This window comes from Nasonia vitripennis, chromosome 1, assembly GCF_009193385.2.
Source record: "Nasonia vitripennis strain AsymCx chromosome 1, Nvit_psr_1.1, whole genome shotgun sequence".
In the NCBI taxonomy this organism is placed as follows: Eukaryota; Metazoa; Arthropoda; class Insecta; order Hymenoptera; family Pteromalidae; genus Nasonia; species Nasonia vitripennis.
In genome coordinates this window covers 27,000,114-27,013,262 of record NC_045757.1, presented here as the reverse complement: position 1 = coordinate 27,013,262, position 13,149 = coordinate 27,000,114, and the positions used below count along the sequence as shown (strand labels likewise).

Here is a 13,149-nt window from a genome sequence, read left to right as displayed (position 1 = left end):
AGTTGGAAATGCACATTTAAAGCAAGCATCGCGCGTAAACGTTGCTCTTCTCCCGACCGCAGCGGTCAGCGAGAAAATTCTCTCGAGTTATAATCGTCATTTCATTCCGCATAAAACAGACTACGGTAGGATCGCCAGCGATAAGAGTTTGCGTAATGAGTATCGAGTTTCAGGGTAAATAAACCCCTTTAAGGTCGCCGCAGAGAGGAGAGGTAGAAAGGGAATATAACTACGCTCGAATACCAGCCCAAATAGACCAGCGAGACGAGTATTATTATTATTATTATCTGCTAGATAATACGGAAACCGCGGCGCTTACTCAGCAGCGGCTTACGAATGCCACGTGTTCTTCAACTTTAATAATGCGGATTACGTAATTTTACGCGAAAGTATATACGAATTCTCGAATTTTCAAAACGACCGCGGCTTCTATATACTTATCATTCGAATGCGAGAATTCGAACAAAACAAAAGTCGGAAAATACACGCGTGTCACCGTTTACCGTACAAACGCACAATATCGTATACCGGTCGACCTCCAAGCTGTATTCCGGTCGCTAGAGTATATTTGTTTTCGAATTAGCGAGGCGTCAGCTCCTCGCGAGAGATAGCGGGCATAGAACAATCGCCTTTTCAGAGGTAAAAAAAAAGAAATTCACGCACAGCGTCGTAAAATATAATCAAGCAATTTCAGTATATTAAACGCAAAGCCCTTACACAGCGCGAGCGAGCGCTTCTCTTTCATTACGGCCGAGAGAGAAAGAGAGAGAGAGAGAGAGAGAGAGAGAGAGAGAGACGCTTTCACTCGCGCGCGCGCCTATCTCTCGGTTTTAGCCGCGGGATCGACGCCTCCTCCTCTGGGCACACCCACACAGAGTTCGCATCTCTAATGGCCTCTACGTGTCCGCGAATATTATCGCGCGGTGCAGAGAAGCTTCCCGCTGACATTTTTCGCCGAGCTCGCCGTCCTGTACTTATACACACACAACGAGAGATGCGCGAATGAATTTCCACGTACGCTGCATACGTACACACGTGTTATTATGTGTGTGCTTTCTCTCGGGCTGCGCTGCAGCTGCTCTTTATTTTTATCGTTGTTTAGCGGACGTCTCTCGTTACCTTCGTAGTCCTCTTTCTCTCTCTCTCTCTCTCTCTCTCTCTCTCTCTCTCTCTCTCTCTCTCTCTCTCTGTGCTTTTTTCGTCGGAGGCTTTGTTTTTTTTCACTGGGACGCGCGCGACAGCGACCCCTAATTTTTTCGGCCCCTTTCGCGCAGTTTCGCCCTTTGTGACTTTCATTAGCGGCGGTAACGCGATTGCGCGCTCTGACGTACCGAATACGTATGTACATGCTGTGCGAAATATATACTTTTGGCTGATTATTGCTGACGATAGAGGGAGAGCGAGGGGCTTATTTGCATGCTTATTGGGTTTACTCTGCTTCCCGCGAAAGAGCTGAGCAAATAAATTCTTGGTTCCGGCTTAGCATTCCGCATGGATACAGAGAGTATTTTTTTGAAGAAGTTGCTCGAATAGACGTTCGAATAAGCCGATTGCAAAATATAGTAGCTTACAGGAGTACAGCCGGTGTTGTAATAATTCGAAATTGTATAACGCGTTTTGAAGCGCGCATAACATAATGCGGAGACAATTTATGTAACGCCTGCGAACGTCGGACAATCGAAATTTCAAGCACGAAATATATCTATAATTATTTTGTCGGCGTATACGTACGCTATATATATTCGATCAATTACGGACTGTTTCTCCTTTCGAAATTGAATCGCTGAAAGTTTTATTTTCAATCCGGTAAATCACTAGACGCCACATCATTCGAGAATCAAACAAACGAAGCTACATTTTTAAACGCGTGGGAATTGAGTTCCACGAAAAAAGAATCGTCCACAAATCGTCGTCGCGCACAGCGCTCGGTCTGTCCTCCGGCGCGTCTATTAAAATATGCATAGAGCGTCGAGTCGCTCAGCTCCTAAAAATAAGCCGGTGTATCATAGAGCCCTCTCTCTCTCTCTCTCTCTCTCTCTCTCTCTCTCTCTCTCTCTCTCTCTCTCTCTCGCTCGACATTAAGAATCAGCGAGATAGAAAAAAGAGACGCCACATAATCCGCTGCGCGGATAGAATACGATCCGCGTTTATAATATTCACACACACGGACACCCCACCTTTAAGCGCGAAATTCGCGGAACTCTCAGCTGGCTACGACACCGGCGCCGCCGCTGCAATATACCTATATATAATACACATGCGCGCAAGCGGCTGGACAGCAGTGTTTACACTTTTTTCTCTCTCCTCTCCTCTCCGTTTCGACCACTCGCCCCGAGAGAAAGAAGACCGACTCTATACACTGCACGCAGACGCCGAGGCGACCATAACTGCAGCCCTTCCTCGAACATAAGCGCGCACCGGTTAGCTATATAGTTATAGTCTCTGCCGCCTCTCTCTCCGTCTCTGTCGTTCGGCATCAGACTCTCTCTCTCGCTCGCACTGTTGCGGCGAGGATCGTAAAAACGCGCGGGCTCTCTCTCATCGTCAGTTCGACTCGTTTCGCCGGCAGCGCCGGCACGCAGAGCGCTTCATTCTCTCTCTCTCTCCCTCTCTCTCTCTCTCTCCCTCTCTTTCTCTCTCTCTCTCTCTCTCTCTCTCTCTCTCTCTCTCTCTCTCTAGTCTTATACTCCGCTTTGCTCGCTCCCGTCGTCGGCGTCTCTTGAGCAATTTTTTCTCTTGCACGCGCGGATTGGCTTTTTTATACAACGAGCCGCACACAGTGTAGTCGGTTAGCGTGCGAGTGTCTGATTTATAATCGCGTGTATCGCAGTGCGTTATATTCTTTGTCCGGTGCGACACGAGTGATGAGAGAATTTTTATCGTCGAAGAAGCCCGTTGACTTACGACGGACGGAGTGAATTGTATGCCGCCGTGAGTCCGCCGACAAGTGTCTTGGAGTTGTGCATCGGGCAGAACAATATAACTATACAAGTTTGGCGGGAAAAATCGGCGCATAGCCATTGTGTATGTAGTTTTTGAGGTTAGGATTTTATTTCGCTATTCTCTCGAAACGCTCTCGCTGTAACTGCTCGCGTCAATCACGTGGCGGCGTCGTCGCTTGGCGGAGGAGAGGAATAAAGAAAAGAATACAGAATAGCCGCTCGGGCCTGTCCTTGCGGAATTCGCCAGGTGCTCAAGGTTAGAGCGCCGAGCGGCTTCGGAATCCTCAAGTGGCTTTCTACCTGTCGTCGAGCCACGCGCATGTACACAGAGCGAGAGCGAGGGAGTGTCGAGAGAGAACGAAAGAAACACGTGAGCCTCGTTGCTGCGCTGTGCTGTTTCTGCGATTTCGCGTCGCGCTTTGTGCTTATACTATACACACACACGCACACACACACACACACATATATATATATATATATATGTATATTCACCCGCTCTCTGTTCACCGGCTAGTAGCTATAGTGATACACACTTGTATAGTTGTATGCGAGGAGAGCGTTGCGCGGCTATATGCAGCTGGCGTGCCTCGTGGAGCCGCCATGTTGGCGCAGGCGCGCTCGTGATATTGTCGGCCCCGCGCGGCGCTTTCGAATTTGCTGATGGTGTTGTTGTCTACTGAAACACTCGATTTCGATGTTATTTCTTACGTTCTCGCGTTTGACGTGGTACTTTTACAGATGCGATGAGTAGATAGCGCTCGGGTACCGGATAATAATGTGAAAATAGATTTTAACTTTGTGAAGATTTGAATAACTGTCTTGTTTAATTTTTGAACGTTATCCAAAAAGTTGTATGCAACGCATGCTGTATTTATTTCTTAAATCAAAGATGTATTATCCTGCTATTGATTTTTCACTTGCGTATTAATTGCACAAGTAGCACAGCGAGCAGCAACAAGTGCTGCACATGTTTGATCGTTTCTGTAGTAGAATCTAATCTTACTCACAAGGTTCTTTTTATTTCAGTTCCTTGCTTTGTGTTTGTGAGTTAGTGTATGAAATTGTTTGTGTGACACACACTTTAACCACGGTCGACATAGAATGTTCATGATGTATGAGAATATGCCACCAGCAGTGCTTCCTCCGTTTCACGACCACCCAAATGCGAGAAAGGTATTATATTGTTCTTTACCTCTTTATTTATTGAATTATTTATTTGTATCAACTGAACTTGATTGAAGTTTTATCTTTACAAATTTAACAAAGCAACTACATCTGTTTTTTTACCAAACATAACGAGTAACAGAGTTTTCTTTTTGGATCCATGGGTCATTTATTTAGTTACACTGCATAGATAATATTAGTTTTACAACGGGTCATCCGTAATTACAATCTACATTCTTGTTTAGTATATTAAGTAGATCCATGTCTATTTCTGAAGTTGTATAAAGCAATCTCAATGCATTGCTCAAGTCATTGTCGAATAGGAATGGGTCAACAAATAATAGATTAATTACATACATTATAACTAAAAAAATCTTGACTTTTTAGATTGTAACAAAAACTTGTACACTTTCAATTGAGAGCTTCATTTGAGGTTGATAACTAGATCGTATGTCTTTATTACTGCAGAGAGCAGCTACCTCTATTTCACATCAAAAAGTATTATTGTTCCATTACCAAAAAAAAATGAATCCTCCTCGACACCCAAATTGAAAAATTGGTTACTATAAGATCAATAATGAAGCACAAAGATTCCGTCGAAAAGCCTCTATAGCATCTAATAATTAAAAAAAAGTAACAAAAGACTTTTCCAATCGGCGCATACAAAAAGGCCGAAGCGCATCCCTTCGCTCCTCTCTCTCTCTCTCTCTCTCCCTCTCAGCCCACCGGAACCCATTCTTCTCTCTCTTTCCCTCTCGTGCCCACGCCCGCGTTCATATTCATCCGTTCGCATCTGCAGTCAGTACGGTGAATAGGAAGCAGAGCTGCACTAGCCCCGGCTGATCAACTTTTTCAAGGAAGATGAGTACGAGGGATATATAGAGCACACACTCGGCGCTTTGCTGCCGTTGCCGTGAAAATGCTCTACGCGCTAGCTGGCGCACTGTATAGCGTCTCTTTTCCTCGGTGCCGTTAAGAGCCTCCCCGGTAAGCCGTCTAATGCCTTATGGATAAGGAAGGTCGAAGGGGGCTGCTGCTGCTGCACCTGCTTGATTTCTCGTTCGTTCGTCCTACTTCGGCAGAAATTACCTACGGGACTCTTTTCATATAGACTTCCGCCGCATCGGCTTCCCTCCTATACCTACTCTCTGCGGTAGCAGCCGCTTATACCTCTCTCTCCCTCTCCCTCTTGCTTTAGGTGGCGCTGCAGACTCGTCGTCTCTCTCTCTCTCTTTCCCTCTGTAGCACACGCTTGTGCAGGAGGAGCACACACAGCCCCGGCTCCAAAGTCTAATCACTTTCGAATAAAGGGAGATTGCATTTTCGCCCAGAGGCTGCCGCTCCGCGAGCGTAATCTTGTTACTTTGTTGATATTAAATTAGATTTTTTCCCTGTTTGCAAAAAAATACAGAGAGCGAGTCTCTGGGACATGCTGGCAGCGAGGGACTTGTATGTATAGCTTTTGAAAGATGTTGATTTTCTCGGGATGAGATTGGATATGTTACACCGGACTTCTCGATTTATTCAGCGGGGTTTATTTAAATTTTTTAAAAAAAGCCTCTACGCGTACTTTCGATCCATCCGTGTCAACCACCGACTCTTATTTACTTGTGAATAGTGCATTCGATTTAATTTTCTTGTGCGAAATTCGTCGCAAGAAACTTGTCGACGCCACTTTCCCAAAATAGTCTCCCTGAAAATTAGACAGAAAGCTAATAAACGCATTTAGTAAGCATCGACGTCGAAAATCACGGCTAAGTCGGCACGGCAGTGTGCTGAGCTATAATGTACGCGAATGAAACCCCTCCGACGACGATGAATGCAATCCTCGAGGCGCTAAAGCGTCGAAAAACGGAAAATCGACAACCGTCGCCGGTGGGGTGGGGGCCAGTCGTAACAATAGCCTTTACTGCCATCGTCTTTGTAAAGGAGAGCGGGGAGAGAACTGTATACTACAGGTACTGCTTCGTAGGGGGTAGGTTGATGGGGGGGGGGGGGGGACGAAACGCTCAAGACTTCTGCCGTAATAAGCGAACGCACTGCTTGTGCCTTCCGTCGTCTTTCACGGGACAATTGGGGCCATTTTTTCTCTTTTTACTCTCACCGAGTCTCTCCCATTTTTTTGTTTAACGTGATCCAGCTGCTTATTATCCAATTTTTTTAACATTTACTTTTCAAGACGTTGATTTGTGTTAACGACCGGTCATAAAACACCCATCTTGCTATATGCTTATTTATGTGGATTTTTTATAGAAAAAAAATGGTTTTTATTACGAATTATGATTTGAATTGCCAACGCACACATTTTGTCCGCCGCCAAGCATATTCTCATACTCTTATCTCTTTCTTCTTCTTCCGCTCGCCATCATCCTTTATTACATTTCCATTCACTCCTTTTACAGGAGAAATTTGAAAATCTGCTTTCTTCTCGTTGGTGGTCCCTCTCTTTCGCGCAAAGCGACGAATGCGCCTCTCGTTACGCACCATTGTTCCGCGTTTCGTCCATTGTTAGCTAGAAACATCCAAGTCGCCGTCGTCGTCTTTCTCATCTCTCTGTCTTCTTCTTTTCGTTTTTCCATCCTTGGAGCGTCGCGACTTTTCGAGGCGCAGCTGTGTGCGTGTGTGTACAGTGCAGTTTGCGAAATAAGACGGCTTTTGTGCATGCAGCACATTCAGGGACCCTTATAAGTGTTTACAAGAAAGGAAGATTTCACGTATGTTGTTTGTAGACGCCTCTGCACTATGCGCTGTGCTTGAAGAACAACAATTAGTAGTGCTCGATTACGTTTTGGAAATACCTGCGATTTTCTTTATTTTTATTCATTTTTAGGTTTGCTTGATTTTGTTTACTACAGTTACAGCCTAAAAATATGCAATAAAATATTCCAATTAAATGATTTAAAATTTCTGCATATTTTGGCTAAACTGTGCTCAAAATCGACAAGTGTACTGCTGCGAATGAAGCATTTGGATATTACCTCACTCACTGTTGTTTTCCCTCTCTTGTGAGTTCCTTTCCCCCATTTCGCTATCATTACCATCCACTCGCTAATGCGAGATGATGAATTATCCACTCGCTTATTGTTATCCCTTTCTCTCTTCTCCTCGTTCTTACCTTTTATTCCACGCCCTTTGTTTCTGCGTAATGATGCATCACGTGCTCGTGTGAGTGATTATCCAGCCCTCTTGCAGTAAAATTAGTTATATTCTAGAAACAGACGAATTTTTCTGAATAAAGTATTCAACTTGCTTGCAAAATAATTTACATAGGTATTTTTTTATCGAGATCTAACCAAAGATCTCTTTCTGAATTCTCTATAATATAAATATGTGTCGTTTGCACCTGCAAGTAACAGCCGCACACGCGGCAGCCAGGGCTTTCGAAAACTTAGCCCTCTTGTACCGATAGGATGCTCGATCCTTTGCCGCGATACGATCCATATCGTCGATACGTGTGTCGCTCGTCGCCATCAGTATAGAGACCAGCCCTTTGAAAAATGGAACATTTAGCTACTACACCTGCTGCTGCAGCAGCAGCAGCAACGTTGTTGTATGCAGACAGTATACGGTATACAGAGACGGAGTTTTGGTTCGGCCAATCAGCGGCTGATTCGCGTGATCGGCCAGATAAGCCTCAGCCGCTCGGGAAAATCGATCCCGTCCGTATGTCTTTGTGTCGCGTGTACAGCTCCGTGGAAAGAAAAAGAGGTAGTTTTTGTTTGATATATATTGTCGTGAAACCACCTCGAGCAAGAGTTTTTAAGGACTGGATGAATATTAAAAGCCCCTATTCGAGCGCCAAGGTGACGGTAAAATTTCGGGTGGGAAAGGGGCATATAGCAACGTAGCAAGGCTCCATAAATATCGGATTATCGGAGAACGAATTACTCTATAGTAGCGGAATAAAGAGGATATTATATTATAAGGCAGAGTTTTGTTTGTGTTTATTTTGGCTTGGATCTGGATTAAATCTGCCGCAATGGAATTATGATAATTATTGTCAGAAAAAAGAGTTCATTGCTTCTATAACTTTATATTATTGCACGAATACCATCTTTTCGGGATAAGTGATAAAATTGCTCTCTTTAAACTCAATCAATCAAATTTCAATAGCAAATTAAATTAGTTTTTAATTTGAAATTAAAGTACTGCACACTAATTTTAGCATGATAAAATGCTTGTTTTAACGTATTTTTCCACAACAACAGAATCATGCGTCGCACCTTCTCTATGAAGCATGCGGGTATGTACTCTTAAAAGAAAAATTAATTAAGTTTATGTACACCGCGCTCTGAGAAATTTTGTGACTTCCGTTCATTTAGATTACCTTCACTCCACCACGCTTCTCGAAACTTTTTGACTACACGCTAATTTTTTTTACGCCTTGACGGTATACCTATTATTCTACTTTTCTCTGAAGGTCAGCATGCCTCTGCGTACGAAGATCTACGCATGAATGTTTGATGTTACTTCGACGCGACCTTATTCAAAGTGACTCTCTAAAAAACTCGTATTTTATGTGTGTGTCTGTTTATATTTCTTCTTCTAATTTACATATTTTAGCAGTGGCGTAACTAAAACTACCGTGCAGATGTCACACCTATGCAGATTAAGTTATATGGTACAAAAAGATCTAAAAAAATAATCAATTTTAATAAAAGTCACAGGGCCGTCCGTTTCTCGCTAAAACAATTCCGCTCGCCGAAATGTGCCAAAATTCGATAAGAATCCTCGTGTGTACGCGACGATCGTATACTCCATTCAGATTGAGAGAGGCACATTCGAGCGAGGCCTCCTATCCTCTCTTATTGAGAGACACGCACGTTCAATTCTGTCACGCGATATACCCTCCCACAGAGACGCGAAGCAAAAAAAGCAAGAAAGAAATCACCGATCCCCACCCTGCCGAGTCCACTGATTTACACGAGATGCGTCGAAAAAAACCAACAGCGCATCCGGACTCTCCGTGGCTATAGAGATTTTGAGAGTAGACTACTGCACTCTACTCTTGGGACAGAGGGGAGAGGTGTATATCGCGCGGCACGCGAGTGTCGGTTTCATTTGCAGCTTGTGCGTGTGCGCCCTAAATTCTCGTACTGCGGAGTGGCGGCGTCGAACGTGAAAAATTACAGCGCGCACACGCCTACCTTGGAAAACGGTTTTACAGTTTTTTCTCCGCCTGGTCGTGTCCCTTTATTTGTTTTCGACCCGCAAAAATTGAAAGGGAACGACTATGAAGAGGAAGAGAGAGGAAGAGAGATAAAAACGAGGTGGCAACTACTGCTGCACTCTCGGACTGTGTAGTTCCGAGGCAAATGCGATATATTTGTATGAGCGGTGTGTGCAGCGACGTGAGTGTTTTCGCACTAGCGGAGGGAAGGGAACATTTTTTTTCGCCCGCTGTTGATGGAAAAAGGCGTGGGTGGCGAATTTCCCTTTGTGCCGACGAACTCGTAGTAATTCGAACTTTTTGTTTTTGTTTCAGGTGAGTTTGCAAGCCCGCTATTTCAATTTTAAGCGCTGAATGTTGTCCACTTCCGGTATGGTAAGAGAGAATATATAGATCGCTTTTAGAATCGTGAAATGTGAAAAAAACTTTGATTTTGTGATTGTATTGATTGTTGCGGTAAGATACATGGGTTCAGCGATAAATTGCATGTGCCTTTCACCCCATTAATAGTCGGTTTAAAGAATAACCTTGTAAAGCTCGCGAAGATAAGAAATCCTTATTGGATGTTCATTTTTGTGCTCAATCTGTACGAATGCGTAATTCCACATTAATTTTTGGTAATAAGTTGAATAGTGAAAAATGAAAAAAAAATTATATCAAAAGCCGTATTTCATGTGATCAATTTCTGGCTAGCGAAGATAGATGGCGTATATGCGCTTTCCTATTTCCCTTATGGCTTTCTGCGAGAAAAGTGTATATGTATACCGCTATGTCATCCTTGACAAAACTAGCTTTTGTTGGGTCTGCTACTTGGATCGCATATGCTATAACTGTAACTAACTTTATTTAGAAATTGTTAAATTAACCAATCATGATAAGTTTTTATATATAAGCTACAGCATCGTCATTAACTAATCACATTTCTCGATTCATCAGAATCAACTAATTCATTTTCGGCTTCAATTTTCCGATATCACTTTTTTAAGAGGACTAGGAATGAAGGCGCGCTTCGCGCGCTCTTGATTCTATCTCTGTCTAATAACACTGGTAGAAAATCCACCATGAGCGTTGGGCGGCACACTAACGTCTGCTAATATTTTATAAGCATGTAACATGTTACTAAATCCCTCAAAACTATTTAAAAAAATATATATTAATAATGCTAAATCTCGTCGTCATTGGTTTAAGTAGTGAATTTGAAGAAAAGTTCAGTATAAGAGTCAGTGGGTTTGTCTATCATTACAATGCCATTTATTTGCATTACAAAACAGCCATACAACTGAAATTTTACACAGATATTTGCTACGCTACTTAGAAAACATGCAACCTACATGATTATGATTTAACTGTTTTCATTCATATTTTCACATCAAGGCCCATATGAATTTTTTAATTTAGTGTATAAAATTTTACTTGTAGAGAGTTACACAGAAACTACACTAGAAGTGGCAGTGTCATATTTTAGTTGTCTAGTAGCCTTTTTACAATTCAAAGAGCATTGTATAATGATAGACTTAAACTTACTGACTTGGATACTGAACTTTTTTTTAAATTCACCTCTCAAACCTCACCGAGGGCGACTTTGGGCACAGAGACACAGTATATCTTCAAACTCTTTATTCTTTTAATTGAACTTCTCACTCACATTTAAAAAAAAAAACTAAATAATATTCACACACTTTATTACTACCTTAAATAGGGTTAGGGTGCCACTTTTCAATACACATGTTGTAATACTACACACTCATGGTAATGATTAATTTTTACTAAAATTTCTTGCTAGTTATATTACATATATTTTATCTGTTATCAAGGTTTCCACATTTCATTTTAAACACCTCAAACATTTCTACCAGGGTTATGAGTTATGACTGTTTTGAGGGTTATGAATTTAAAGCGGTTTAGGCAACCAACCAGCAACCAATCAGAATCACGTATTAAATGCTTCACAACAAAGGCCATCATTTTTTTAAGAGAGGAGAATTAAACTTAAAGCTGTTAAGCATCTCAAAAAATCCATATATTTACTTCTGATAAGTCGAATTGTAACAGAATACAACACAATCATATCAATTACACTGGAGCATCTGCTCTAAGAAATACGGCTGATAATGGTATCAGAAAGCAGACGAAACCCGAGCTTAGCAGTTGAAGAAGCGCAACTTTAGCTTGAAATCCCCGAAATGATAAATTTAATTAGCGAAAGCTTTGCTCTTACTACTGTATACAAAAAGAGCAGACGAAGCAAAAAGGCCGTGGGAAGAGCGTCACTTCAGAGCAGCCTCGACTATTTAATCCCACGCGAATCTTAAAGAAGAATAAACGCACAGCTAGCTCGAAGATTATCCAAGTCCAAGCACAAAAGCGAACGCTCAATGTTATCACGATATACGCCGCTTATAAATACGCTGCGCAGAGCAGCCAAAGAAGGAGTAGTCGCCTTGAGCTTGTGGCAGCAGCACATAACGCAAACGAGAATAATCGGTAGCTGCCTCGGCATTCATGACTTCTCATTAAATTATGAAGAGTAATTTCATTAAATATCTCTCGGTCTATTTCCTTCCTCGGCCGTTTGCGCATAGTTCAAAGGGTTAACTAGGCCAGGGGATTTCCTTTGGTTCTGCCCCTTATTTTGACTCGCCCTCCTCCCGAGATCGGAGAGACACACTATGTACGCGGGTGAGAGAGAGAAAATCGACCCTTGTCCGTCCCATCTGTCCTCTGACTATACTGATGGCGGCGCCGCTCTGCAGAAGGTCCTCGCTAATTCTCAGCGACATCCTTCTTAATTAACGTCTCGATATAATTTACTTCGTTTAAGCGATTAACAGTACATCTTGGGACTTGGGCCAAGTGATAGAGAGAGATGGATTGACTTGGCCCTGTGTGCGGTATGTCTGTGTATTTATAGACAACGAAAGAGATACGGGGGAAGATATTTTTCTCGGCAAGTAATGGAGACGGACGTTGTTTTTTCGCTCGGTCTCCTCTGCCACACTCCGTCAATTATAATACACAGCTTGATGCAGCATCAGCTTCTTTCCCATACTAGTGATATTTTGCGCGCTTCGCGCGAGCAACTGCTTTTATTTTTATGCATTTTGGACATAAGTTTTGAGGTTATAATTTCTCAATTTAGAAATATTATTTTAATTAATATCAAATTAAAATTTATTAACTAATGTATTAATTGTTTTATTATTTATTCAATTTGCATTTATATCATAAATGACTTTGTAAAAATTAAATCTATTTTAATACGTAAATATTTTCTAGATTTTGTATTTTCGCGCCCTTTTAAAAGCATCCAATCAAATCTCGTTTTAGTCGGCTTCACTTTTCTCGTATCTCTTTTTTAAGAAGGGAAAGAGATAGTTGCGATCTAATTTCATAATTTCGGTCAAAAATAATACTGTCACCATAGAGGATCGGAATTGTCAGCGTAAAGTAATATCAAGTTTTATTTATGTTTTAACTAAGACCAGCGTCAAAATAACAGTACTGTCCTGTCCCGCGCAGCACGTAATTGCCATCACCGAATATGACGCGTAGCGGGGATGGTGTGTTAGTCACCGAAGACGAGAGGAGGTGGTATACACTGGCACACGCAGGCTTGTCCAAAGAGCGACAGCTCGAGAGAATCAGCCCTCGCGGTTTATCGCGCGCGCGCACGTCATTGCCAGAGCATCGCCGGAATAGTCGGCTGTTGCTGCTGCGGTATGCAACTGTTGCTCGCGCTTCTCCGATCGCTTATTCATGCTTGTCGCGCTCGCGCGAACGTGCCTACGGCGGCGTTACCCTGGCCCGCGATAAGATGCTGCGCTGATAGCGATTCAAGCCTCCGAACCCTGAGCAAACTCGTGGCTCGACACT

At 42.7% G+C, this 13,149-nt stretch overlaps 1 protein-coding gene across 17 annotated transcripts in view; it reads left to right on the top strand.

Moving 5' to 3' along the window:
* LOC100119465 (polypyrimidine tract-binding protein 1) overlaps nt 1-13,149 on the top strand; it is a 455,850-nt gene that overhangs the window by 308,652 nt on the left and 134,049 nt on the right. The window contains exons 1-2 of one of the 17 annotated variants that reach the window (XM_032595740.1): nt 2,552-3,040; nt 3,969-4,115. The exons of 12 other annotated variants lie outside the window; for them this stretch is intronic. In XM_032595740.1, the coding sequence (XP_032451631.1) occupies nt 4,044-4,115 (72 nt within the window). In that variant the 5' untranslated portion in view covers nt 2,552-3,040; nt 3,969-4,043. Of the gene's footprint in view, nt 1-2,551; nt 3,041-3,968; nt 4,116-9,590; nt 9,652-13,149 lie in introns of those variants that run through there. 4 more of the 17 variants (XM_008214649.4, XM_008214651.4, XM_031921111.2 and 1 more) reach the window with 4 other exon arrangements.